This window comes from Panthera pardus, unplaced genomic scaffold (assembly GCF_024362965.1).
Source record: "Panthera pardus isolate Hobbes unplaced genomic scaffold, ASM2436296v1 HiC_scaffold_25, whole genome shotgun sequence".
Lineage (NCBI taxonomy): Eukaryota > Metazoa > Chordata > Mammalia > Carnivora > Felidae > Panthera > Panthera pardus.
The window spans coordinates 26,566,052-26,591,718 of record NW_026526821.1 but is presented as its reverse complement, the minus strand read 5'-3'; the positions used below and the strand labels follow the sequence as shown (position 1 = coordinate 26,591,718).

The following is a 25,667-nucleotide window of genomic DNA, read 5'->3' as shown; positions in this document are numbered from 1 at the left end:
TTTCTTTTCTTTTCTTTTCCTTTCTTTTCTTTTTTAAATTATTTTTTCTGTGTTTCATTTTGAATAGTTTCTGTTGCTATGCCTTTAAATTCACTAATCTGTCATGTCTGCTCTGCCATTAACCCCATCCAGTATGGTCTTCATCTCAGACATTGCCTTTTTAATCTCTAGAAACTTGATTTAAGTGTTTTTTATATCTTCCATACGTCTACTTAACTTTTTGTGTAGAATATGCAAAGCATACAATAATTTACCATTCTAACCATTTTAAAGTGTATAATTCATTAAGTACATTCATAATATTGTGCGACCATCACCACTAGCCATCTCCAGAACTTTTTTTTAACATTCCAAACTGAAACTCTGTACTCATTAAACACTAACTCTTCATTCTCTTCTCACTATAGCCCCTGGTGACCACTACTCTACATTCTGTCTCTGAATTTGACTACTTTAGTGGAATCATACAATATTTGTCCTGTTGTGTCTGGCTTATTTGACTTAGCATAAATGTCTTCAAGGTTCATCTACATTGTAGCACGTATCGGAATTTCACTCCATTTTAAGGTTTATATTCCATTGTATGTATATACCACATTTTGCTTATCCATTTGTCCACCAGTGGACAGTTGGGTTGTTTCCATTTTTGGCAATTCTGAGTAATGGTGCTATGAACATGGTATACAATGTATACAATGGTATATAAATATCTGTTCAAGTCCCTGCTTTCCAATTCTTTTGGGTATATACCTAGGCATGGAGTTGCTGGATCATGTGGTAATTCTATGTTAAAGTTTTTGAGGAACCACCATACTCTTTTCCCCAATGGCTGTACCATTTTACATTCCCACTCTGAAAGTTCCAATTTTTCCACATCCTCACCAACACTTCTTTTCTTTTCTTTTTTTTTCTTTTTGATAATACCCATCTTTGTGGGTGTGAAGTGATATTTCATATTTTTTATTTGTATTTATCTAATGATGAGCAATATTGCACATTTATTTATGTGCTTATTGGCCATTCGTATATCTTCCTTGGAGAAATGTCTATTCACATCCTTTGCCCATTTTTTAGTTGAGTTGTTTGTGTTGTGTTATTAAGTTCTTTATATATTCTGGGTATTAATTCCTTATCAGATATATGATTTTCAAAATATTTCCCCCCATTCTGTGAGTTCTCTGTCCTTTCTGTTGATAATGTCCTTTGAGATACAAAAGTTCAATTTTGATGAGACCCATTTTATCTATTTGTTTTGTTGCCTGTGCTTTTGGTGTGACATCTGAGAAACCGTTTCCAAATCCAACATCATGAAGCTTTCCCCCTGTTTTGTTCTAAGGGCTTCATAGTTTCAAGTCTTATAGTTGAGTCTTTGATCTGTTTTGAGTTAATTTCTGTATGTGGTATAAGGTAAGGGCCCAACTTTATTCTTTTGCATGTAGATACCCAGTTTTCCAGCACCATTTGATGGAAAGACTGTCCTTTCCCAGTTGAATGGTTGGCATTTTTTTGTCAAAAATCATTTGACTGTATTTGTGAGGGTCTATTTAACTTTTTAAATGCATGAAACACAGCTATAACTTCTAATGTCCTCAATCTACTCATTTTAACATCTGAATCTGTTGTGGGTTGGTTTTGATTGCTTGTTTTCCTCATTATGGATCATGTTGCCTGCCACTTCATCGACCTGATAATCGTTGTTTGGATGCCAGACATTGTGAGTTTTACCTTGTTAGGTAGTGGATGTTTTTGTAATCCTGTAAACACTCTTGAGCTTTGTTCTGTGACAGTTAAGTGACTCAGAAACAGTTTATCCTTTTGGGTCTTGCTCATAAGATTTTTTTAGGCAATTCCAGAGCAGTGCTCATTCTAGGGCTAATTATTGGCCGCTTTTTTTTTTTTTTTTTTTTTTTTTTTTTTTTTTAATGTAGACTTCATGCCCAAGAAGGGGCTTGAACTTCATGATCCTGAGATCAAGAGCCACATGCTCTACCGACTGAGCCAGCCAGGAAGCCCTTATTGCCACTATTAAGGCAAGACCTTTCTCAGTATTCTCCCCAATACTTCATGATACTCTCCCCGGTGCCATAGCTGTGGGAATAGACACTATTCCCCACTCATGTGAGCACTAGGCACTAGGCACTAGTCCCTTTAATCCCTCCTGATGGTCTTTACGTGGCCCTAGTTAGCTTCCTCACATGCTTGTGCTGGTTAGTATTCTAGTGAAAACTAATTGGTCAGTGTCCAGAGCCTTGAAAACCACTGTTTCATGTATTTTATCTGATTTTCTGGTTGTTTCAGGTGAGAGGATAAATCTGATCCTTGTTATTCCATCTTGGCTAAAAGCAGAAGTCTACTGCTGCTTTTTTTTTTTTTTTTTTTTTTACCTGTAAGACCACAGGGTCTCGGTGAAGGACTGTATCAGTTCTGGTAAGTGAAAAGTTCACTCACACAGTAGGTTCTCATTTATCCCCTTTTCACCTACCAAAGGTGATTCTAAAGACCCTGACTTTTAGGAAACTTAGTTAGGCAGTGAGTTGGCTAGACTTAAGGAACTCTCAGGTCCAGAAACCTTGCATTTGGACCTGCACTAGCCCAGAAGTCAGCGCCCTTGAACCCGGAGGGCCATCATGGGGTGAAAGTGCCACTGGGGGCATCCCACACGAGGGCTGAATTATGACTGTGAGCTCCTAGAGTTAATGACCTTAGCTATCCCACTGGACATCGTGGACATCCATTTCACTTTCCTGCTCTGATGCTTGTCCCGAGCAAGCTGTGACATTGTGCTCTCTCTTGCCATAACTCATTCAAGAGTGAACATGTTGTACCCAGCTCTGGACAATTAGATGCAGGATCTGGAAAGTCTGGAAAGATGCAGCATCACAGAAAGTTTCTGTGAAAGGTTTTCTCCATTTTTTCAAAATTTTAAATGTTTCTTTTTGAGAGAGAGAAATAGAGCGTGAGCAGGAAGGGGCAGAGAGAGAGGGAGACACAGAATCCGAAGCAGGCTCCCGGCTCTGAGCTGTCAGCACAGAGCCCGATGCGGGGCTTGAACTCACGAACCGTGAGATCATGACCTGAGCCGAAGTCAGACGCTTAACCGACTGAGCCACCCAGGTGCCCCAAGGTTTTCCCCATTTTAAGGGAGTCATGGGAAGACACAATCAGCCTTCTCTGGAGTTACTGTTTCCTAAAATGAGTCTTGGAGCTAGTGCTACCAACTTGGCACCACGTTGAAGATGAAACCAACAGGAAAGACAGCAGATCAGAGAAGAAGTCTTAAGTCCTTGAAAACATAATTGAGCTGCTGAATCACACAGCCCCCAAAGCCCATCTCACCTCTGGATATCCACGTAAGGAAAAAAATCAATTAAGGTCAGAGTTTCTGTTAGATACAACGAGAAGTATTGTTGCTGAGCCAGCCACCTGGCAGGCTGGAGGTATACATGGAGGTGGGACACCTTAAAGGAACTTTCTCCCTCTACTAAGGAACTTCAAGTTCTTTGTTAGATGAGAAACAGGCTGAAAACTGCAGAAAGACATGCCCAAGGCCACACAGTGGGGAATCAAGAGCACACAGGCCTACCAGCCTTCCAGCTGGTGCCTGGTGCCTACTCGACCACAGCCCCGTGCCCTTGAGATCCTGAGTCAGCATTGATGAGGGGGCTTGTAGGGTGGGGGCCTCAAAGTTCACCAACCCAAGTCAGCGTTCAGTTCTGCTGAGCAAGGGCAAGCAGATACCAGAGACTTCCTTGAATTTTTGTGTTGAAATCACGTCCTTGGAGGAAAAAAATCAAAGTCCCCCAAACCGTAATCAGGGCAGTTACAGGTAACGACTGATTGCAATAGTTTCGGAATAGATTTTTCTGATTGTAAAAACTTGTCCAAAGTTCCTCCCCAGGCCAACAAAGTGGGCGGACTCCTGAGAGCAGAGGTGAACAAAGACCTGAGGTCAGAGGTTCCTGGTGCTCTCCATGCCAGAGCAGGAAGCCCCTCCTCACATTGACCTCCTTCCTCCACCCTTGGAGCATGTGTGAGGCAGGTAAGCAGCTCTGTAGGAGGAACCAGGAATGAGCCCAGACACTGCCTAGAAAACAGCTACACTGGCCGCACAGAGTTCCTATCCCCACAGATATCGTCTTCCCCTTGCCCATCTAGAAGACCCTTCTAAACTTTGAGGATGTTAAAGTACTTACTGATCCCACAGAGTGTCTGAACCCTGAGCTGCGCCGGGTAAGGGGAATCCAGCAGAGAATAAAACAGGTCCTCACATAGGTAGAGAAAAAGGCAGGTACATAAATGAATAAATGCATATAACGTTAGGTGGTTGTAAGTGCCCTAACAAGAGCCAAACCACAGAAAGGGAGGGATAGCCATGGTGGTTTTGAGAAGGGGTCATCAGGGAAGACTTCCCGAAGAGGTAAAATTGTAACCAATGAGCTGAGAAACCTTAATGAATCGAGAGCCAGCCATGCAAGTATCTGGAGAAGGTTCCGGGCAGAGGCAGGAGCAAGCAACGTTCTGAGCCTGGTTTGAAGACCAGAGGGAGGTGGTGTTGTTGGAAAGTGATCTGGAGGAGGCGAGGCAGAGGAGATGAAGTTAGACAGGTGACAAGAGGTCAGATCATGAGGCTCTTGAAGGTCATGAGGAACATGTTGGTTTTTCCTCTTGCATGAGGTGGCAGCTTTGGAGGGTTTGGAGCAGAGGAAGGACATGGCCCAACCCTGGTCCTGAGCACCACCTGGCTGCTGTATCCATGTCAGCCCATGGGACATAGCAGGTGCTCACTAAATGTCAGTGGTTGGATTCACTGCTTTCAGCCTCACCATTGGACTCTTGAGGCCACAGAGGGCACAGATCAGAATAGTCCTCTTGTGCCCCCCAGTGCCCCGTATGGAGGGGTACTCAGATACGTGAATGAGTGAGTAAGCAGGAGTAGGTTCTGAAGACAAGACTCATGCCCCAGATGGGTGGCTGGGACACATGGTATCCACAGCCATTTGCTGAGGTCAGTCACAGGGTGAAAGAAGGGTGCCACCGGCCGTGCAGCAGGAAGATCAGGTAAATGCCTGCTTTGGTAAGCACCGTCATCTAGGGCCTAACAATGTGCAGGATGCAACTGGGCCCAAATTTAGGTTGCAGGAGCCAAAGTTGCACCTGCCAACCACCAGTGCAGGGCAGGCAGACGACATGGGGCACCAATTTCTAGGATCACCAGGATGTTTAGAGGCTCACTCTAATTCCCCTGGGAGCATCACGGACAGGTGTTTGGCACAAAAAAAGAAACCCAGAGAGTGTAACCCAGCCAGGCACCGGTATCCAAAATTTGGGTTCTAGGCTGTACTTGGAAGGTGGCAGATTGTTGTGGTCAAAGACGATCATGGAGGGCTTCCTGGAAGAGCTGCAGCCTGAAGTTAAACCGAAGACACTAGAGAGCTGGAGTTGCAGACACTCCCCTCTCCTTGTGTCCAGCTGCCCTGTGAACTCTCTTACCTCCGAACCACATCTAATATTCCTCCTCACTATCCATGGGCTAATTAATGCCTTGGCTTTGAATTCAAAGTTCCTATTTCCAGAAAATGGCCTTAACTTACCCCCCCACCCCCACCCCAGCCTTGTCTCTTCCAAGCAGCCACACCCAGGGTACATGCTATGCCCTGAACACATCACGCATCTTCTGCCCCAGTGCCTTTGGTCAGGTCATGCCATTTGCTCTCTCAGGAATTCCCTCTCCAGCCCCACTTTACCTGAACTATTGCCTTTTCCTCATACCCCAGCTCCTGTGTCCCAACTTCAGGGAAGTCTCCACCCTCCGATCTGTCACACACACTTGGGGTGAGCTGCATGCCAAGCTCGACTTGGTTGGGTTTAGTCTCTTTGGGGTGATCATTCTGTACCGGTTAGGTTACAGACTAATAGCATAATTGTTAGTCGTGCCTCTTTCGCCCCCAGATGTGTTCCAACTCAACAACAAATTACATGGTTACCCTGCACTGCCCTCGCCCTTCTCTGCCCAGCTGAAATCCTTTGGGCAGGAACTATGCCTCATTCTTTGCTCTGTCAGGGCCCAGGGTAATACCCTGACACATCTGGATACAGTCATTCACTCACACAAGTGATTTCTGAGGTGTGATGGGGGCAGAGCAGCAGATGGAAAGGCCCCTGTTCTCCTGACCCATCAGAGGTGGAAGGAAGAAGAGAGGAAAACAAAACCATTTCAGGGAGTGACGACGATAGGGAGAAGGCCACGAAGAGGAGGAGAGAAGATATAGGAGGTAGATGACTTTAGACAGGCAGGGTGGGGAAGGCCTCTGGAGAAGTGGCATTTGACTGAGGCCTGAAAGAATTGAGGGAGCTAGAGATGAGAATATCTGCAGGTAGAGAATTCCAGAGAGAGAGAAAGGCAAGTTCAAAAACCCTGAGGCCGGGACGTGTTCAGTGTGTTTAAGGAACAGCAGAGAGGCGGGTGCAGGGTGAGTGAAGAGATCAACGGGAGATGTCAGCAGGGGCCAGACAATGCTGGGCTTTGTCAGCCATGGCAAGGAATCAGGACTTTTTTTTTTTTTTTTCTGCCAATGGAGGGTTCTGGATTGGGGAATATCGTGATCCAAATCATTTTTTCCCCAGACTGAGAGGTCTTTATTTTTCAATCACGCAGATAGAAGACAGAAGTGCCATGACTCCTCTTCTCATTGGATAAAGCCACCCCATGAACATTTCTCTGTTTAGAGGCAGACACGTCAGTTACAGCGATGTCAGTTACAACATGGTCACCAGGTACCGGATCATCAAGACCTTACCGATATCTTTCTGGAGGTTACCCTCAGAACATGGTAACAGTTTCTAGTCGTAAGTCCTACAAAACCCTTATTCATACTACTTCTAAGTACAGGGCTATGTTAACAGGCCACAACAACTTGATAACAATCACGAATAGCCATCTGAGTTTCCAAATGGTGTGGTGTAGAAACATTACATGGACATTCTTGTAAATGCTCTCAGCTAAAAGCAACAAGCAGGCCTGGACAGCTCAATTTCTCCACTGAGTGGAAAAGGGGAAGGAGATGCCTAGGGTCTTACTTAAAAGCAGTGAAATGAAAAACACACAGCATTAACTTTATACATGCACAGGTCATACCTGGGCCAAGAGAACCTCTAAAGTTGCAGTTTTCAGTTAGTAATTCTTCTAATTCAAAAAACATCTTGGTGAATCAGAAAAGTTCAGAAGAATCAGGGGGCTCTCCTCCCTACACCCTGTGGGCTCTCAGCCACCCTGCCTTTCCAGCGGGCTCTGGCTTCGATTGCATTCCCCTGCCTAAAGCATCCGCCACTGTGTTTTGTGTCAAGCCCTCCCCTCCCCATACCCAGGTCCTGGAGAGCAGAGGACAAGGCCTTCCAAGGGAAGGGGGACTCCAGGAAGCAGCTAAGCTCTTCTACCTATACAATCCCACCATGGGGGGTTAGACCCAGTGGAAGGAGAAGAAAGGAGACCGGGGCTAGAGTTGGTCTAAAAGAACCCAGCACCAAACAAAACGATGAAACAGCCCCACCCCTGGGGACCCTTGTTGAAGGGGGTAAAGAGGCTGCAAAGATCCAGCCCAGGGGTCTACAGCACAGCCCTCCCTCTCTGGAGCCAAAGAGGGGCAAATTCAACAAGAAAGACAGTCTCCTTAGCTGTTCTTAAGAAGCTTGCTTCTTCAGTTGTTTGTTTTTGAGCTGTCATTTTAAAGAAAATGAAAAGAAATATGTGAGATCTGAGCAGGTATGGACAGGTCCCATGACTAGAAACAGCCCTGCTGTACTGCAACCTGGCAGCCTAAAGACGGGCAGAGACTGGAGATGGGGGCAGGGGCCCAGGGGATTCTGTGTGGGCCTAGTGACTGGGGCTCAGGAAGGTAGGCTTCTGGGAAAGAACCCCCATCATTGCCCCTGCCTTGAGCACATGCCCGGATATGCCAGTGTGGCAGAGTTCCTAGGGGGCTGGGAGTTTTCTTGCGCATTGGCAGGCGGTTGTTGAGGTCCTTACAGACCTGGGAGCAGGCAGCAGCGGTGGGAGCCTGGGTGGAACTCAGAAGGGATGATGGCCAAACACTGGCAGGATATCACAGATCTTGATAAGCGGATAGCAGGCCGTGGGGTAGTACCAATGCAGGGGTAAGAAAAGCAGTGTGATCACAAAGAATGCCTTGCCCACTGCTTCACAGCCCTGACCTCATCATGTGGTCCTGCAGTCCTGAGGCCCTGAGGCTATGGAATGTCCAAGACTGGCTGACAGGCAGCACCAAATGCATCCCCTTCTTGGATGATGAGACTCAGCTTGCCACAGCCAATATTCTGGATGCATAAATGCGAAGCCCAACGTGTTGTGGCCTTGAAGTAGTGAGCCTCAAAGAGGCCCTGGTCCTCCTAGTGCTGACTTGTGGGTGCCCTTGTCAAAAGTGGGTGGGAAGGGGGCGCCTGGCTGGCTCAGTCAGTAGAGCATGAGACTCTCGATCTCAGAATCACTGAGTTCAAACCCCGCATTGGACATAGAGCTTGCTTTAAAAAAAAAAGAAAAAAAAAAAAGGTGTGGAGTGGGAAGGCCATGATCAGAAGCAGGCTGGGGCCACAAAGATAATGGGAGTACACATCCATAGCGCTGGGTGCCTGGGTAGAACTGTGGCATGTGACAGCTATGTGATGCCCAAAGGCCGCATGGAAACAAAAGAGCTTGGCCACGGAGGCCACAATCTTGGAGCAGAGTCCACTGAATGTTCGGAGGGGCCAGGGTGCATGAAAGAGAAAGCAGACAGCAGAGCTATGTCATTGGCTCGAGCACAGGTCCACAAGAGGCAGAAGGCAGTCTTATGTAGATGCCAGGTCCTAGTGCAGGGCTTAGCCAGACTGGTACCTGCAGGACATAGGAGGGGCCTCTGTGCGCCACCTTGCTAGACCTCTGCTGGCTCCGCGGGGGGTGGGGTGGGGGGTGTCTTTCCCCCAGTAGGTAGTACTGCAGGAGTTTGGGCCACAAGTCCTCTAATAATCTGGGCAACCTTGTCAGCCTCTGGGAGGTTGTTCTGTGAGAACCCCCTGAAGAAGCTGCGAACAGTGTCCCAGTTCCTGTGTACCAGAACAGGGGGTTCCTTGGCCCTGGTGCCATCGGATGAGACTTGCAACTGACACCACCGGTCCTGAGGATCTGCACTCATACTCCTTCACGAACACCTTGTTCCAGAAGAAGGGATTGTTCCAAAACTTGAAACTGCAGCGCATCCTGGCATGCCTGAGATCCCTCACCTCCAAATTCACCAAGTACCAGGGCACGTCTTCATCACGAGGACTGATCATGTCTGACAGATGCGGGTGGTTCAGAAAGGCAGTGACCCAGAAGCCAGAAATATTCTGGATGATGAAGCGCCTACGTACCAAGTGCAGACGGCGCATGCGTCCAAACCTGCGTTCCAGCCGCAGGTAGGGCCAGTCCGCCTGGGCACTCACAGCCTCCAGCTCCCACCGGATGGCCTCAGGCAGGTCCGCGGCTGGGCGTTCCAGGTTTATGGGCCCCGCTGCACCGCCACTCCCACCTCCGGGTCCTCCTCCCCCACCAGCCCCTCCGCTCCTCCGCCCCTTCCAGGAAGATGGCGCCCTGCCCAGGCGTCACTTCCTCGGCCTTCCCGCCGCCTCCCGACCGCGACCCCGCCCCCCAACCTCGGCGCGGCGGGTCTCAGGGGCCTGGGTCCGACTAGGCCCGGTGACAGGCGGGGCGGTCCCGGGGGCGGGGGCGGGGCGCCCGCGTGCAGCGGCTTCGCTGACCCAGCGGCGAGGTCGGGCGACGGGCGCCTGGCGGTTCTAGGCCCCCCGCCGTCTCGTCCGCCATCACCTGAGGTAGCCTCTCGCCTGGAGGGGCTGGGGGTGCGTGGACGACACCGCGGGTCCCGCCGGAGGGGCGGTACGGCGGCTACGGGACCATGGCGGGAGGTGGGAAGGCGCGGTCTCCTCCTGGGGCGCGCTCCGCTCCTCGCACCCTCCTTCGGGGTGTGATTCGCAGAGGTCCCCCTAGCTGCGAGGGACGAGGGTCTTGCCGGCCTGGCTGAGTGGCACGGGGCTGCCTGAAGGGGATGCAACCGCAAGCGCCGGACGGAACTGGCCCCAACATTAGTAGGACAATGGCGATAGAGATGAGGTGAATTGCAGGGGTGTACCAAGCAAGGAATAGTTCCGAGTGGGCACCAAGGATCAGGCACAACTCCGGTCACGGACACATAGAACTTTCCATTACACGACCACGCCGGGCGATTACTCTTCCCGGCAGTGGACACTGGGGGCCACGGGGCACCCACACTCAACTGTGGTTTGGGGCAGCTGTAGGAGACTTGCAGCTTTGCACAGGGTAAATTATTCAAGCACATGCAGAAAAGACTATGCAGACTCAAACTGGAAGCCGCAGATGATGGTAATTACCTGGCACGTGGAGGTGCTCCAAGTACTTCTATAGAGAAAGGAAGAAACAAACTTGGGAGTACAAGGATCTGGGGCAAGGGAAGGTCTCAAACGCTGGCAACGGGGAGCATATTGGCATCTGTATGTACAAACTGTATCTTCCTGGGCTTGTAGACTGAAAGATGGACATTGTTTCACCTTGCCCAATGCCCAGAGGCTGCCTCTTGCTCTATACCAGACATTTCACAAAAGTGAACCCGTCTGAAATGCAGGGAATGTGCTTGGATAGGATAAGAGCCTGGATGGACCAGCCTTGCAGCCCTGATCCTGCAAATGCATCTGCACTCCTGTGGTCTTGGCTCCCAAACTTGTGGCTTATGGAGGTCAACACACCTAATTCCCCCTATGCCCGAAAGTCCCTGCTACCTCCTCCAGAAAGCTTTCAGTCTCCTCCCGCCCGATGAATAGGGTGGCGCTGAGCCCCCAGACCCATCCTGGGGTATACACTCCCTAGAGAGCAAGGTGTATTCCCTTGGGGCTCTAGCCAGGGATCTGACCCATTGGGGTGGACATTCAATCTTTGTCAAGTAAATGGAAGGCCAAAGAAATGAAGGGCTAGTCCACTGCCTTTGTACACAAAACACCCGTAACACACATTAACAGTTGTTAACGTCCCATGGACTCTTGGGCTGGACTCAGGACTGTGTGGCTGTGGACAGTGGCTCCAGACCACAGAATACTCAATCTGAGCCCTGGATAGGAGCATCTCAGTACGAGTTGCAGGGCCTATGATGATGAGGACTACCTTCATTAGACTGGCAAAGCAGCAAGGTCAGAAGCCACGTCAGCCTTTCAACAGTTTGTCTGAACCCAGTGAGTAGGTACAAGTGTGACAAGGTCAGGTCCTAGCTCTGTCACTTGCCAGCTGTGCACCTCGGGCAATGGATGACATCTTTTCTTGGACGACCAGTATCCATTCTTCATCCTAACAGAAGCCCCAGTTTCCTTTGAGAAACCACTCCTATCTCAGCCTTGCAATTGCTGGCTGGCTTGGGGGAGAGCACAGAGCCCTTTCAAGGCCAGTGAGACAGGAGATGCCTGGGAGGTGGGGGGCACTTCTGTGAATACAAGGACTCCTCTCTCCTTTCTCTTCCTGGTCAGCACTGAGAATGACAGATATGGAGCCATGGCAGCAATTTACTCCTACACAAAGGGATGAGCCACTTTGTAGGGCCTGAGGATGAAGTCCCAACTACACAAGAGGGTGGAGAGAAATAGGAATGACCAACCATGTTTGAGTTGCTGGATCCATCCTAAAGACTGTGCTAGATCTGGCATTTTTAGTTACATGAAATTTTCATGGGGCCAATGAGAGTTTCCTCTTGCATCCAAGTTTAAGTGATAGCATGATGCCACTTAGCTCAAGATCTTTCATTTCAAAGTATAAAGTCTGTAGGTGCTAATGTGAAGGCTTGCTACTGTCTGCTCTACACTCACCATCCCCTGGGATGCTAAAGATGTCTGTTGTTTCCAGTTCTTCCCCAGGCACTCTCCAACCCTTTCCCAATCAGACAGGTTCACAACTTCAAAACGCATCATTCAGAAGTTTTTAATAAACAACTTCATTATAAAAACTTTTTTTGAAAATGTAATTCTGTAAAACATTGAAAAATCTACTTTAACAAAGATACGCCCTGTGCATTTTCTAATGGCACTTATATTTTACAATTAAAAACCTTGTTTTATATAAAGCCAAAAATACTCCAAGAGGTTATTCACTGTGTTTACAAAGTGCTAGAAGGTTTTTGTCTTGTATTTTTCTCTTTAAATAATCTGGCATTACGAAAGAGTGGCCCCAAAGCCTTGATCACCAGGAGGGAGGGAGGCAAATGAGAAGTGGTGTCTCAGGAGTTCTAGTGCCAAATATTTAGAGGTGGAGAGGGGCAGCTATGGAAGTGAGCTTGCATCTGAAGAAACTGGGCTGGGATACTTCTTCCAGACCCCTCCACAGAAGCACTAAATTATCACGGTGAATCCTTCTCCTGTTAGAACCGGAACACCCCTTCCCTTGCCACAGACCCTCCTCTCCAGTGGTGAAGGTCATAGCCAATTCCTTCCACAGCAGGTTCAGAGCTCCAGGAGAGGCCAGGGTGAGGTCCCAGAGGAATCTGGACTTTTCTGGCCAACACCTGCCTAAGGCAAAGTTTCTTATTACATAAATATCCTTGTTAAAAAGCAAAATATTGATCCTGTACAATATAAACTGTTAAAAAAAAAATCGTGCTTAAAGACAGCTCCTAGATAAGAGGGAAGGTAGAGGGAATGGGGAAAACAGCTACCAAAAAGAAAGGGCGGGGGGGGGGGGGGCAAGGATTCAGACTACTAGGAGAAGTTTAGGGCAGTGGAAAAATTTCAACTTAGGACAATATCTACGAGCAAAAAAGTAATCACACCTGCTTCCCGGATTTCCATTAAATGCCATTTGTATAAGGTTGGGGGGAAACTCATTGGTGCTCCTTTTCCCACCTCTTCCCTCTTTAAAAGATGTGCACAGATCCTGAGCTGACACAGCTGGGTAGGTCATCCCCTGGCCCCCAGGACTGCACTCAACCTTGACCAGCTGTGTGCAGGATGCGAGGTGCCTGCCCCCTGTTCAAGGCAACTCATCGCTGACAGAGGTTGGAGGTGGTGGGGAAAGGGGTCATCACCCCTTTTTCCTGGTCCCTGTTTGGTCTCTGCCACATGCCATGGCTCCTGTCGTGGGCAGACACCCCTCAGGCTCTCATGGCCTCAGTAAAGGTACTGAAGTGGGTTTGGTACTGAACGTAGGATAAAGCTATTTTTATCCTTTGAACAACCAGGCCAATAAGGCTTTTTTTTTTTTTTTTTTTTTTTTTTTTTTTTAATTTTGGGAAGGGAAGTTTAAGAAACAGCTGGGTGGCTATGGTCCAAAAAAAGGTGAAGGCAGATGTTCCTCTGTACCAGCAAAGTTCACAGTGATAGGGAAATTCCTTGTGTGGGGTGAGAGTACTGACGGAAGAGTAAAGGAGAAACAGGATGGAAGGAGAGGGGAGAAGGGGCAAGGCCCCACTTACAAGGCTTTAAATAGTTGCTCTGCCTGTTCTAGGAGTTTCCCAGCATCACTAGTGGGGGAGAGAATTCAAGGAAGGGACAGGAGAGACAGGCAGGGAAGAGTGGACTCTTTAAGCCTGAGATTTTATACTCCATGGCCAGAGGCCCACTTGCCTCTATAAATGAGGTGTGCAGGGAAGGTGGCAGGGAGCGGATGAAGGGTTGCTGGGTCTAGTGATGAAGACCAGAGACAATAAGGAGAATGGCAGCACTGAGTCCTGCTTGGATCCTCACGTACCATTTCCTATAATACGAGTCCCAATAACATGCACAGCATGCAGGAGGTGACTGCGTACCAAGGTGGACGCTTTTAAAAATAAACCTTAATTAGTCCCTGGGACTCACTGAAACGAATTTTTAGAAGCAAATCACCTAGTCTGATCCTAACCTTGCCAGACATTTTTATATCTGGTTTGTTTTTTCAAAAGTATCCCAAGCTACCCTGCCTAAATCAAAACATGCTTATTCACTCCACATTGCTTCCAATCAAGGGCCAGGGAGCTACATTTTAAGGCTTGCACCTCAAAGAGTACTGGCCTGGGCTGAAGCAAAAGCCTGGGTCTTGGACCTGCTCAGTTCCTGATGATAAAGCAAAGTGATATCTAGAAGGAAAGAGGGGGTGTGAGGACTGGGCGGAGGCCGAGGCAGTTCCTTGGTAGTATGTCCTGAAACCCTAGTGGAAAAGCCAGCATGAGGCACCGCTGAGAAAAGTGCCCAGAAACTACTGGCTGCATGTGTAGAAGTTAACAGTAAAGAGGTAGAAGTGTGTTTCTGAATCAGACTGGAGGTGTCTCATGAGGGTCCCACATTGGTGGTCCCTGAGCTGCCTCCCTTCTGTGAGTGGTGAGAGTAAAGCCCGTGCGGAACTGAGAAATGAAGCAGGGATGGGGTTCGGCTGGGCAAGGGCTGTGCTTTCTGTGGCAGGGAGCCCCACAAGCCAGAAGAGTGAGTCATCTGTTGCGAGAAACCCTGCTAAGTATTGGGGGCAAATTGAGGGGGGGCCACAAGAGGAAGGTGGGATTACTTTGATGGGGAGCAGAGAGGCCTATGCACAGTGGCCCTGAGTCCACTGTAACTGCAAAGTAGAGGAGTGGGGACATTGTGGATAAGAACAAAGGTTGGTATGGGAGCCAATGACGTACCCACAGGTTAGGACTCAACTATCTGCCCAGCCCTAACTTCCTGAAGACTGTTCTTGCAACAATTCCACAACTTCCTGGAAAAGGGACAAGCAGGAGAGACAAATCAGGGGTTCATACCCTCTCCTTTGCTATCCAACCAGCTTAGAACCCGAGTCCCTCCTTCCAAGACTAATGATAACAGCTCATGATGTTTGGGGTGGGGGCTGGGGAATGAGGGTGATAGAAGCGGGCATGCCTTTCATTTCTTCCTCTCTCCTGTTCAAGAGGAGGAGGAGGGCTCATGATGTACTTGGAGAAAAACAGAATTGCAGACCTGTGAGAAACCTGCTCCAATCTTCTTGCCTGTCTCGCAGACACTGCCGAGGAAGGCAGGAACAGACAGTCATGGAAGATGGCAGAGACTGAAGCAGTCCAAAGTCAGTTTATTTCCCCACAGGGGAAAAATGTGACCTCAAGTGAAGAGAAGTCAGTGAGACCCGACTCCGCCTTGTAAACAGGGCTCCAGTTAACACCAGGTACCAAATGGTTCCGGCTGGTGCCAACTGGACTGGACTGGTGGGAATGAATTCACGGCGTGTAAACAATGTTCACTGCAATCATTCTAAGGCTAACAGCTTGGCAAGGGAGGTGAAATGGTGTGTCTGAGGCGACTGTGTAAACGGTACCGTTGCTGGACAACACTGACTGGAAATGGAGGTGCTGCTACAGGAGGGACGGGGCTGGTGGGCAGGACAGAGGCCCTCTCTCCTGCCTATTGGTGGGAAGCAGGCGACGGAGCCAAGTGACCCTTTGCAGCAGGGCCTGACCAACTGCTGTGGGGGTCTGCAGGTTGGGACCAGAAGGCGGGCTTCTTGGGCTATTTCTCTCGAGGTCATCCAAAGTGAAACCCTTTGTGTCTCCAAGAGGCCTCCCCCTTCTCCAAAGAGGAGGAGGTTCTGACACTTTGGAGAGGGAGAGGGCGAAGTGTGGCTCCCGATTCAGATCAAAAAAAGTAAAAGTAAAAATACCTGAAGTTCTATGGTATGAGATCTTTTCATGGGGTTGGGGCTCAAGGCTCCTCCCAGAACTGATCCTGGAGCTTGAGCCCCCAAACCAAGTGCTCCATACAGATACTGGAATTTTTTTCTTTTTGAACCCAGCTCTGAAAGCTCAGCTGCCTTCATGGGAGATGCAGATGGGGTGGGTACAGAGGCTCCCTGACAGAGCCTAAGACTGGGCTGAGGGCCTCCTTGGGGGCTACTGGAATGCCTGGTGGAAACGAGGCAGGGTGGTGGTGCTCAGGCCAGAGGTGAAGACAGGAGGCAAGGAGTGCAGAGGTCCAAAGTTCAGTGGTCCGCCAGCTCCCGGGGAATCTTGAGGCTGAGCTTGCAAAGTGGTGAGTAAGGGCTGGGCCTCGGCCTGGGAGTAGCCCATGACCAGGCCTCCGGTGGCCCCGGGTGGGTTACACGGGGGTAGGTTGAGTGGAAGAAAGCCCAGTAAGTGGGAGAAGTCCACATTAGCAGCGCAGAGGGCCTCAGAGAGGTTGGCGGGGCTCTTGGTGAGCAGTGCTTCATCTAGGAGGGCCGCAGCTGCCGCCGGCTGAGGTGAGGCGGGCTGGGGTTCAGCGGACGAGAGAGACAGGCTTCCAGGAAGCTCCGCCAGAAAACTATCCACCTCCACTTTGGGCAATTTGTCGGGCAAGTATGAGGTAGATCCAAGCTGGTATTTTGGAGGAAGCTGAGCTGGGGAAGAGATAGGTGAGGATTCCAGGGGGTAGCTCATACCCATGGGCAGCGTGTTGTGCACCAGGGAGTGTGGCATGCCCGTGCTGGGCATGGTAGGGATGTGGGCGCCATACATGCCCATGGGCAACATGCCAGGGAAGGCCTTGGCCCCCATCACGTCCCGAGAGGCCATGCATAGCACAGGGCTCAGCTCTTCCTTCACACTGACTGTGGAGCTGCAGCTGAGGAGGCCTAACATGTCCACTGGCTCTGTCTTGATTTTGAGCAACTCCTGCGAGTGGCTCTTCTTGACATGACGTGTCAGGTGGTCCTTGCGGCCAAACCGCTGGGCACAGTACTGGCACAGGAAGTCCTTCCGGCCTGTGTGCACCACCAGGTGCCGCCGCACATCCTTACGAGTATAGAACCGCCGGTCACAGTGGTCACAGGGGTGCTTCTTCTCCTTGGCACCACCTGCTACTCGGCGTGAGTGGGCCTTCAGGTGCTCTAGCAGGGCCTGGGTACTCTCAAAGGTCTGCAGGCACACCTTGCAGCTGAGGTCACCGCTGCTGGCGGCATGCATAGCCAGGTGGCGCCGGTAGCCTAGCTTCGTATTGTAATTCTTACCGCACTCAGAACAGTGAAGGGCCTCTTTGTTGGGGTCATGGGTCTGCAGGTGGTTCCGCAGATGGTCCTTGCGGTGAAACATCTTATCACAGTACATACACTGGTGGGGTTTCTGGGCTGAGTGGGTGGCCATGTGCCTGGGGGTAGGGATGGAGGACAGAGGAGAAAGAAAGGAGATCACAAGGCTGGCCAGACAACTGAGGTGTCCATTAACAGGGAAGTAGATACAAAAATTATGGTAGAGACACGCAATGGAATACTATGCCAACTATATTCTATAGATATCCTCACCCACCTGCAAAATCACATATGTACTCCTAGTCTTTGCAGCACCGTTTGTAGTAGTAAAAAATCAGCAACAATCTAAACGTCCATCAATAGGGAATCGGTGAAATAAATTATCAGTTCAAAAAATGACTCAAATAAAAAAAAAAAAGGCAGCTTTATATGTACCCACGGGGAACAAACTCCTAGGATACAATGAAGTGGTAAAAAGCAGTGGGACAGGACAGTGCATGCAGAATGGTACTACGCATAAGAAAAGAGGGAAAACAGATGTATGTTTGCTTGTATGTGCTTAAAAATATTTCTGGAGGGATATATAAGAAACTAACACTGGTTCCTTATGGGGAAAAGGGATAGGGAAGCTTATGGCTTTGATGGAGAATTTTCATTTATACCTTTTGACACCTTGTGAATTTTATGTGAATGTATTTCCTTTTCAAAAAATTATATTTAAAAAATTTTCAATGACACCATAAAAGAAAATTGAAAAGAAAAAATCTAAACTTCTCTATCTGGAACAATCCCAAAACATGAGGGGTTAAATCAAAACAGGAAGTTCAGTTTGGTGTGTGTAATCTAATCCCTTGTGAAAATAAAAAGGGAAGGGAATACATATTTCAATGTCTTAGCATGGATACACAAGAAACTGACCCCACTGGATACCTCTGGGGAGAATGGTAGCTTCCAGTATAAGGACAATGCATTTTTCACTGAATGCTCATTTGTACCATTTAAAGTGTTTGCCGTGTAAACCAGCAACATTTAAAAAAGTGTTCCCATGGTATGGCACCTCAGTGTTCCTTGGTTTACCTGCTCCCATCTGGAGGGACAGGAGCTCAGAGTGCAGGAGTTACAATCCAGAGCTCTACGGGACTTTCAGAATCAACTCAGTAAGACTTCGAGGACCCACCATCTGCCAGGTCCTGTGTGAACTGTCATTAACCTTGTTCTCCACAAGAGGCTGAAGCACAGGACAGCCCCACCCACGTCAGTAAGTGGCAGAAACTGAATTTGAACACAGTCCTTGAAACCTGGGTTCACTCAGGTATACCACAGCTGTCTCTAGTATAGCACCCAGTGATCCTTCCTACCTGGAAGGTATCAAATGTAGCCATTACCCTCAGGCTACGTGTGAGTGCTCGCACCATCGAGAGCTACTATTAACCTCCTGTGACATATCAGACACGGTAATGTACGAGAGGGAGGTGCTGATGGACCCACAGTCCATTTTCCTCATTTTACAAGCGAGGAAACGAAGGCACTAAGAGGTTTAGTGACTCGCCTAAGCTCACGCAGTGACTAAGGTTGGAGTCAGAGCTCCTGCCTCCCAGACCCTATAGGACCTTTCCCGTAGCCTCTCGCAGACACCCAGATTGTCACTAAGGAAGTCTAAGAGGATGGTCCCAACTAGAGTCCACCTCAGACACAGGAGCACACAGTTATCAAAGCATTCCTGAGGACCACAGAACTGTCATGAGGGCAATCCTGGTCACGCTGCCCTGTTACCTGCTTTAGTTCCTTCCTATCAACTGTTTTCCAGACAAGAACTGAGGCTTTCTTTGGTCATCTTGTTCATGCATTTACTTGTCTGCGGTCTGTCCCCACTATTAAGATAGACTCAAGGAGCACCCCCATCTGGCTCACTACTCTGTCCAGGGCACTTAACACCATGTGTGGTATGCAGCAGGAGCTCAATAAATTAGAGTTGGCTAGATGAGTGGATGAAGCAGTGTGCACCAGGCAGTCTATCTCATTTGTAAAGGGCATATTCCTGTTCCTCTGATGGAAAGGCAAGGATAAAGCCAAAATCACTTTGGGGCAGGCCCCCCTCCCTTCCAAGCTGCTCTGCCATATCTACTTTATACTAGCACTTTCACATTCTATTTCACTTTATGTAGGGCTCTTGGGCTTAAAGTTTCAGGAAAGCTGCTGACCGAGAGGACACCAGAGATTCCACAGAGACGGAAGTAATCATGTGAGTAGCAGGCTGGTTCAGAAGAGGCACTGCAGGACCAAAGATGCTATGGGACTTTGGGTAAGTTACTACCCCACTCTGAGCCTCCACTTTAAAATTTACAGATGGGACCAGAGGGTCTCCTTTTCCTTCTCAAGTTAAGACTGATTTCTAATTTCTGGCTAACATTACCTGGCATTACCTGGCAAAGGTGGGGAGAGTAGTACTGAAAACATCGTTTAATCTAGTTTGTTCATGACGGTCTGATATTTCCCCATCAGAGTCTAGTGTCTGAATACAAATACCACCGGTAGCTTTTAGTGAGGGATTTCAAATTGTTGGTGTTCAGGGTACACTTATGGGCCAATAAACGTCTACTCTTCTGTCACAGATAAAGCCTCCCACTCAGTGGAGTCTTTCTGGCTTTGTCCTCTGGGAACCTCAGGGCAGGAAGAGGTATGGGAGCGTCACCTACCTATACAGCTTGTACTTGGAGGCAAAAGCCTTGCCACAGTGCAGCTGAGGGCAGCTATACGGTCTCTGCTCTGGATGGGGGAGGCTGTGAGGCCTCAGCTTCTCCCCATTTGAGAAGGGCGTCCCCGAGATTTCGCATTGGCACTTCACTTGACTCTCCGCCTCCCGGCCCCGAGGCCTGGGAACTAGTTTCCAGCCCACTTCCTCCTCCTGCTTTGCATCTTGAATCCAGGGGGGGACGCTGGTGAAAAATGTGGTCATGGCAAGACTAATGGCGAAGGGCCATGTTATTCAGAAAGCCTCCCCATCAGCTCCACACGGGCTCTCTGCTCTGTCACAGCCTCCAACGCAGCAGCCTTCAGAAAACAATCTCTTCACCTGAAACATCAGAACACCTGGTGTTAGGGAGCCCAATACCATGAAAACATGGGCTCTGGAGGCAGACAGATCCCGTTCCGATCCCAGCCCTTCCACTTCAAAGCCCCGTGACTTTCAGCCAATTACTTCCCTGAGCTATCTCATTTACAAAATGAGTTTAATAATCTCCCAAATCAGAAGGATATTTCGAGGATTCAATGAGATAATGAATACACAGTATTCAGCAGAAGGCTGGGCACCTAATAAGTGCTTAATGGTAACCATTATTACTAGTTCTACCTAGGCTAATAAGAAACGAGATAATCTAAGGAAGTAAAAGCCCTAAACTCCAAATATTCTCTTCCGACTTCACTTTGATATCCTTTCCACTAAATTTAGAGATGGCAGCTCCTCCTCCTTCTCCTCCCCCCCCACTACTTTCCACAATTCTCCTCCTCATGAAGGTGCTAAAGAGCAATAAAATGCCCAAAAGGCAACAGAGAAGGAAGGAGAAGCTTTTGCTTAGGAAATTTACACCCTGGAAAGACAGCCCCTGAGCCAGATGTGTTTCTCAGTAGCACATCAATAAGAGGTTCTGCCTGAGGAGGCAACAGCAGACTCAGCATTTCTCCTAAACCAGTCCTGGTCCCATCCCACCCTCCACCACCTCTCTGGGTCTCCCAGGCCATGCTTCTTTAGCAAAGCCGTCCAACACGCCGCGTGCCGAGCAGCCCCTCCTGCAGACCTTTGTAGCACACGTACATTTCTCCATTATGAGCAGGAAGCATACTAGCATTAGAACTCCTCCACCAAATTGATTCTTTGAAGGCTCAGATCACAGTTCTTTCATTTCCATACACTTAGCATCTAGAAGAGGACTCTCAACTTTCTTACCGTTCGATGAGTAAATTAGTCACTGAATGCAAGCTGATGCAAGGCTCACTTATGCTCACAAAGTTCTGGTTTAAACTGGTGTCACAGCTCTTCCAAAGTGGGGAGCCAACACCTTGAAGTCTGATCCTCTCTCTTGTTGAGGCAGGGGGAGGGGAGGGGAGGGGAGGGGTGTGGGAAAGGGGAAAACTGGAGCAAAGATGACAGAACTTTTCTCCTGACATCAATTCAGAGAGGATGGAGATTACTGTACCGACTCTCCAAAGGGGGACAACAGACCCACATTCACACTAATAAGATTACCAACTGCAAAGCAACTTGCTACAACAGGGGGATTCCTTTTGAAGAAGTCATGCCAAAATTTGGTCATGAGGCTTTCCCATGTGAAGGGAGCAAAGGACAGTGGGGACTGTCCACGAGAATCTGGGGAGGGCTCCAACCGCACAAACAGCTGTGGGCCACAGAATGCTTGCTCAGCTCATTAGCACCTGCTGCTTACAGTGACCATTCATCTAACAGACTGGCGGTGAACGAGATGATGGGATCAGCGGGTTCATGCCCCAGAGAGCTTTGCTCATCATTAACGTGAGCTACGTCCTGTTCAGGAACCATTCCTCTTGTTGAAGAAACACTGCGGTGTAATATGATAAACATTTCCCCATCACGAGTGGAGATCTGCCTAGAAAGATCTGCACAAAGGTGGCTGCATTTTGCATGAGTCACATGCCGGGGAGGGGTAGGCAGTGCTAAAAAGTAGTCCCACTTGAGCCTTCGAGTCATCGTGGCATATCTGCCTGCTTCACTATAAATCTCCAAGGCCTCTGACGTCTGCCTTTCATGGGTTAAGTCCCTCCTTCTCAAGGGTGGAATCACCTGTTTATAAAACCAGCGATTACTACGCTACCTTGGAATCGGGCAGAGAGCAAGCGTGAGTTCGAACATCTACTTTGGAGGGAATTCACCCCACCCTCAAAGTCAAGTTCTGCTCCCCGCTGCTATCTAAAACCGTGCATCTCAGCCTCTGAAAAGCTGGGAACGGCAGCCAGAGGGAAGCAGGTCGCATCACTTTGGCCGACATGAGAGGGGAGCCTAGCCCTGGAAATTCCACACAAACTCAGAAAGAGAACAGTACGTCCCCCACCTCCCACACATACACCTCTTCTGTTCTCCTGAACAAGCACAAACAAGACAGAGCAGTTTAGTATGCTGCTTCTGAAAGAGTGAGTAATGGGCTTCTAGGAAAGAGGCTGGTGGTGGCTAAGGAGAGCTCAAGAGGTTGTAATGACAGAACCAAAGGAGGGAGGCAGCCATGTGCTTGCCTTGATCTGCGTTTAATGGGGCTATGGCCTTAAAAAGAAAACAGCCAACACCCTGATCCTATTCCCCGTATCCTTTCAAAAAGGCACAGGGGAAGCCCTCACCCATAGTCTCCGACAGGCTGCTGCCGGTGTTACCTTAGGAACCCTTTTGGGAATCTAGTCTCTCTCCCTCTGTCCTTTGTCTGCAAAGTCCTCTCCTCTAGGAAAATTCCTGGGCCTCTCTCCTGCAGACTTCCTGGGCAAAACTGAAAGAATCCTGCTTCTCTTTCAAAGCCGCTCTTCTGGTCTCACACTCTAACCTTAACAACTGTAGAGAAGCTGACGGAACCTGTTCCCATAAAACAAACACAATCAATCCCTCCCAGTTACTGGTATAACTCGGTGTATTTTCATCCAAAGATCGCTTCTGGCGCCTGATCTGAAGAGGGAGGTAGTGCGGAAAGAACCTTGGACTTGCTATCCGAAGAGCTGCCACTTACTGGCTGTGAAAGCAGGCGCAGGTTACTTTGTTTCTCTGAATCTCAGATTCCTCAGTTTCTAAGACAAAGACATCTTCTCCTTACCTAGAATGGTCTCACAGAGGATGACGCGTCTGACACAAAGTGTGCGCACACATGCGGTGCCGTCTACACTGTGTCTGCCTCTTTTCCGCACAGGGCCCGAGCAGTACTTCTTTTTCCCCCCCTTTAATGTTACTTCTCAGGCCTCTGAGTGAGTTTCCTTCCCTTCGCGTCGCCCCAGAAGGCAGCCTTCCCCTTTTCCCTCGCCATCAGCCGCCAGCACATCCCCTCGAGCCAGTCGCCCTTGCGCTCCCTCTTCCTCCAGCACCGTGTCCCGGGCCGGAGCTCTCTCTGAGTCCCTTCTGTTACTAAGGCTCCGCGCCCCAAACACAAGTGCTTTCTAAAAACTCCCGAAGGCCCTCTTTGGCAGCCGAAAGGAGACAAACTGCTCTCCAGTCTGTCCGTCCTGTTGTGTGCCATGATGCCTGCTGCCCTCTGACGAAACTATAGTTTTTATGGTGTTACATCATCTCTATAGAAACTGCGTTCTTTCTCCATTATTAGCCTGTTTCCTCATCTGTAAAGCTAAAAATACTTACCTCACAGGCTTGTTGTGAGGATTATTTTAGTCAGGTATGCAAAGGGCTCAACATAGGGCTTGGCTTGCTGTAAGTCCCCGACAAAAGGCAGCTATGATCTTTGCCTTTGTACTCAGTTGCACGTTCCCACCTTCTGCGGCCACACTAAATTGTCCCAACCCTCCCCAAACCGTGGAGAAGCAGCCCCCCTGCAGCAAGGAAAGCGTTAATCTCTAAGTGTTCTTAACTAGAGAGACCCATAGAGGATTAACAGCTCCACTCCAGTGACTACCCTAAAATAGCTTTTATCCCTCCTGCCCAAGAGCTACTTGGGGATCTGAAGAACTCAATTCAACACCTGCCCAGGAGGAAACGTACCCGGGAACACACCCTGGAACGTTCTTTAGGGTGGACAGACTCTTCCCTTAAGCAGAGCCCAAAATAGCAACTGGGAAATTATAAATAGACCAAGAAAAAAAAACCCAGGTCTTGACCCCAGCACCAGAAACAAATCCAAAAGACACACCGACTGGCTGGAAAACAGTGAGAAAGGGGAAATGAGCATAGCTGCCCCCTCACTCACTCTCTCACACACACTCCAGAGTGGTGGGAGAATTAAATTACAGGGAGGCTGGAGAGTCTCAATGACTTGCATCATTCCAAGAGACATCAAACAGGATTAGCAGGGGTTGGATTTACTCTCGGGCTGCTAGTTCTTCTGTCACTGTAGATGGGCCCTCTTCGGAGTCCCTTTGATTCACTATTTCCTCTGAATCCCGCTGCCTCCCACTCCTGCGGAGGCCTTGAGCAAATGGCTGCAGCTCACTACAGCCCCATTTTCATTACGAGGAAACCTGGTTGGACACCCCCTAGTATTCCTCCCCCCCCCCCCCCAGCAATCTAGTGGCCTCACCTTGGGGGGCAGGGTTAGAAATCCAAGGCCAGACTCTATCACAGTCCCAAGCTAACAAGATGGAAAAACACACAAGCCAGGAGATGGGCTACTCGTGCAGGTGAAAGCACCAGCAACCCCCCCCCCCAACCTCCCCAGTTGTCCCCTCATCTTCCACCTTACAGGTCCCTTTCTCCCACCAAGCTGGGGCCATAGCAGGGGACTGGATTTGCAGGGAATAACCAGGCTCCTCCGGCAGCTTCTAGACCACTCCACTGTGTGGTGGGAAAGGTTAAACTCCCCGGGAGCTGGGAGAGATGGGAGTGGACGCCTGTTGGAGAAGGGAGAAGGCACAGAAATTCAGGGAGAAGTCTGGAGGAGGTCTCAGGGATGGGAAGGAAGGGCAAGTGTGATAGAGAATCATTAGCAACTTAACTGGGTCTCTAAGGGACCTCCCCCCCGGCCAACAGAAAGAAAGAAAGAAAGAAAGAAAGAAAGAAAGAAAGAAAGAAAGAAAAAATAAGAAAGAAAGAAAGAAAGAAAGAAAGAAAGAAAGAAAGAAAGAAAGAAAGAAAGAAGAGATGGGTTATAAAGGCTGGAGGATTCCAGGGATTGAAGATAGAAGTGAATTCTCTGAATTTCAATGGTCTCAAAACGGGTAACCAAATAGATGATAAGGTTCGGAAGTGTAGTCACTGAGGAAGGAATTATAGGTAGGGCTTATCTGGGTTCTCCAGAACCAGGTATTTGAGGTAAGTCTCAAAATGGGCTATGCGGTTCTGGAAAACGAAACAGAGAGTAAAAAGCGACTATTTGGAGCAGGAAAGGGGGTTATGTGGGTCCGAGTAGGCGTGTCTGAGGGGAGGGAGCAGGTGCAGCTTATCTGCGTCCCCCAGACCCGGGTCCCTAGTAAGGTCAGCAGCGCGTTATCTGGGTCTCCAGGGAGCCTGGGGGTCAAGAGTAGGGGACCCTCAGGGCTCTGCGTCTCCAGGTCTCGGTAGGGAGGGAGCTAGTGGGGTTTCTTCCGGTCCCCCAACCCAGGTATCGGTTCCAGGGAGAGATTTCGTCACCCTGGGGCCTATCTGGGCCCGAACTGGCGTGGAGGGGGCCCCCGGTCGGGGGTGTAGGCGACCGCGCCGTGGGGCCCGAGAGGAGAGGCGCCGCCGCTCCGGGTGTCGGGCGCGCGGGCGCAGCGAGACGGCCTCCCGCCCCGCTCCCCGCCGTCCCCCGGGGCCCTCGCCGGCACTCACCGCGCTCGGGGCCCCGCGCCGCGGGCCGGGCCGCGCTCGGGCTCCGCCAGGCCCGCTCAGGCCCCGGTAGTGGCGGCGGTCGGGCCATTGTGCGGTGCATTGTGGGAGCCGCGCGAGCGGGCGCTCGGGCCGTGGAGGGGGCGGTGC

General features: G+C 49.5%; 2 protein-coding genes across 3 annotated transcripts; both read right to left on the bottom strand.

The window, feature by feature from the left end:
- Positions 1 to 7,102: 7,102 nt before the first annotated feature.
- On the bottom strand, positions 7,103 to 12,012 carry LOC109272220 (putative testis-specific Y-encoded-like protein 3). Its single transcript, XM_053890873.1, is given in 5 exon segments — positions 7,103 to 9,014; positions 9,016 to 9,119; positions 9,121 to 9,603; positions 9,857 to 9,934; positions 11,914 to 12,012. Coding segments are annotated over 5 exon segments (984 nt in total). The 3' UTR covers positions 7,103 to 8,794.
- Positions 12,010 to 25,638, bottom strand: PLAGL2 (PLAG1 like zinc finger 2). Of its 2 annotated transcripts, none has more exons than XM_019458824.2 (3): positions 25,521 to 25,638; positions 19,735 to 20,111; positions 12,010 to 17,157 (listed from the first exon to the last, which is right to left on the bottom strand). In XM_019458824.2, the coding sequence occupies exons 2-3, from the start codon at positions 19,992 to 19,994 to the stop codon at positions 15,927 to 15,929; spliced, it is 1,491 nt and encodes a 496-aa protein (XP_019314369.1). In that variant the 5' UTR covers positions 19,995 to 20,111; positions 25,521 to 25,638; the 3' UTR covers positions 12,010 to 15,926. The 2 variants fall into 2 exon arrangements, with proteins under 2 accessions (XP_019314369.1, XP_053746332.1); XM_053890357.1 differs by lacking the exon at positions 25,521 to 25,638 and adding an exon at positions 22,864 to 23,106.
- Between the last annotated feature and the right edge of the window lie 29 nt (positions 25,639 to 25,667).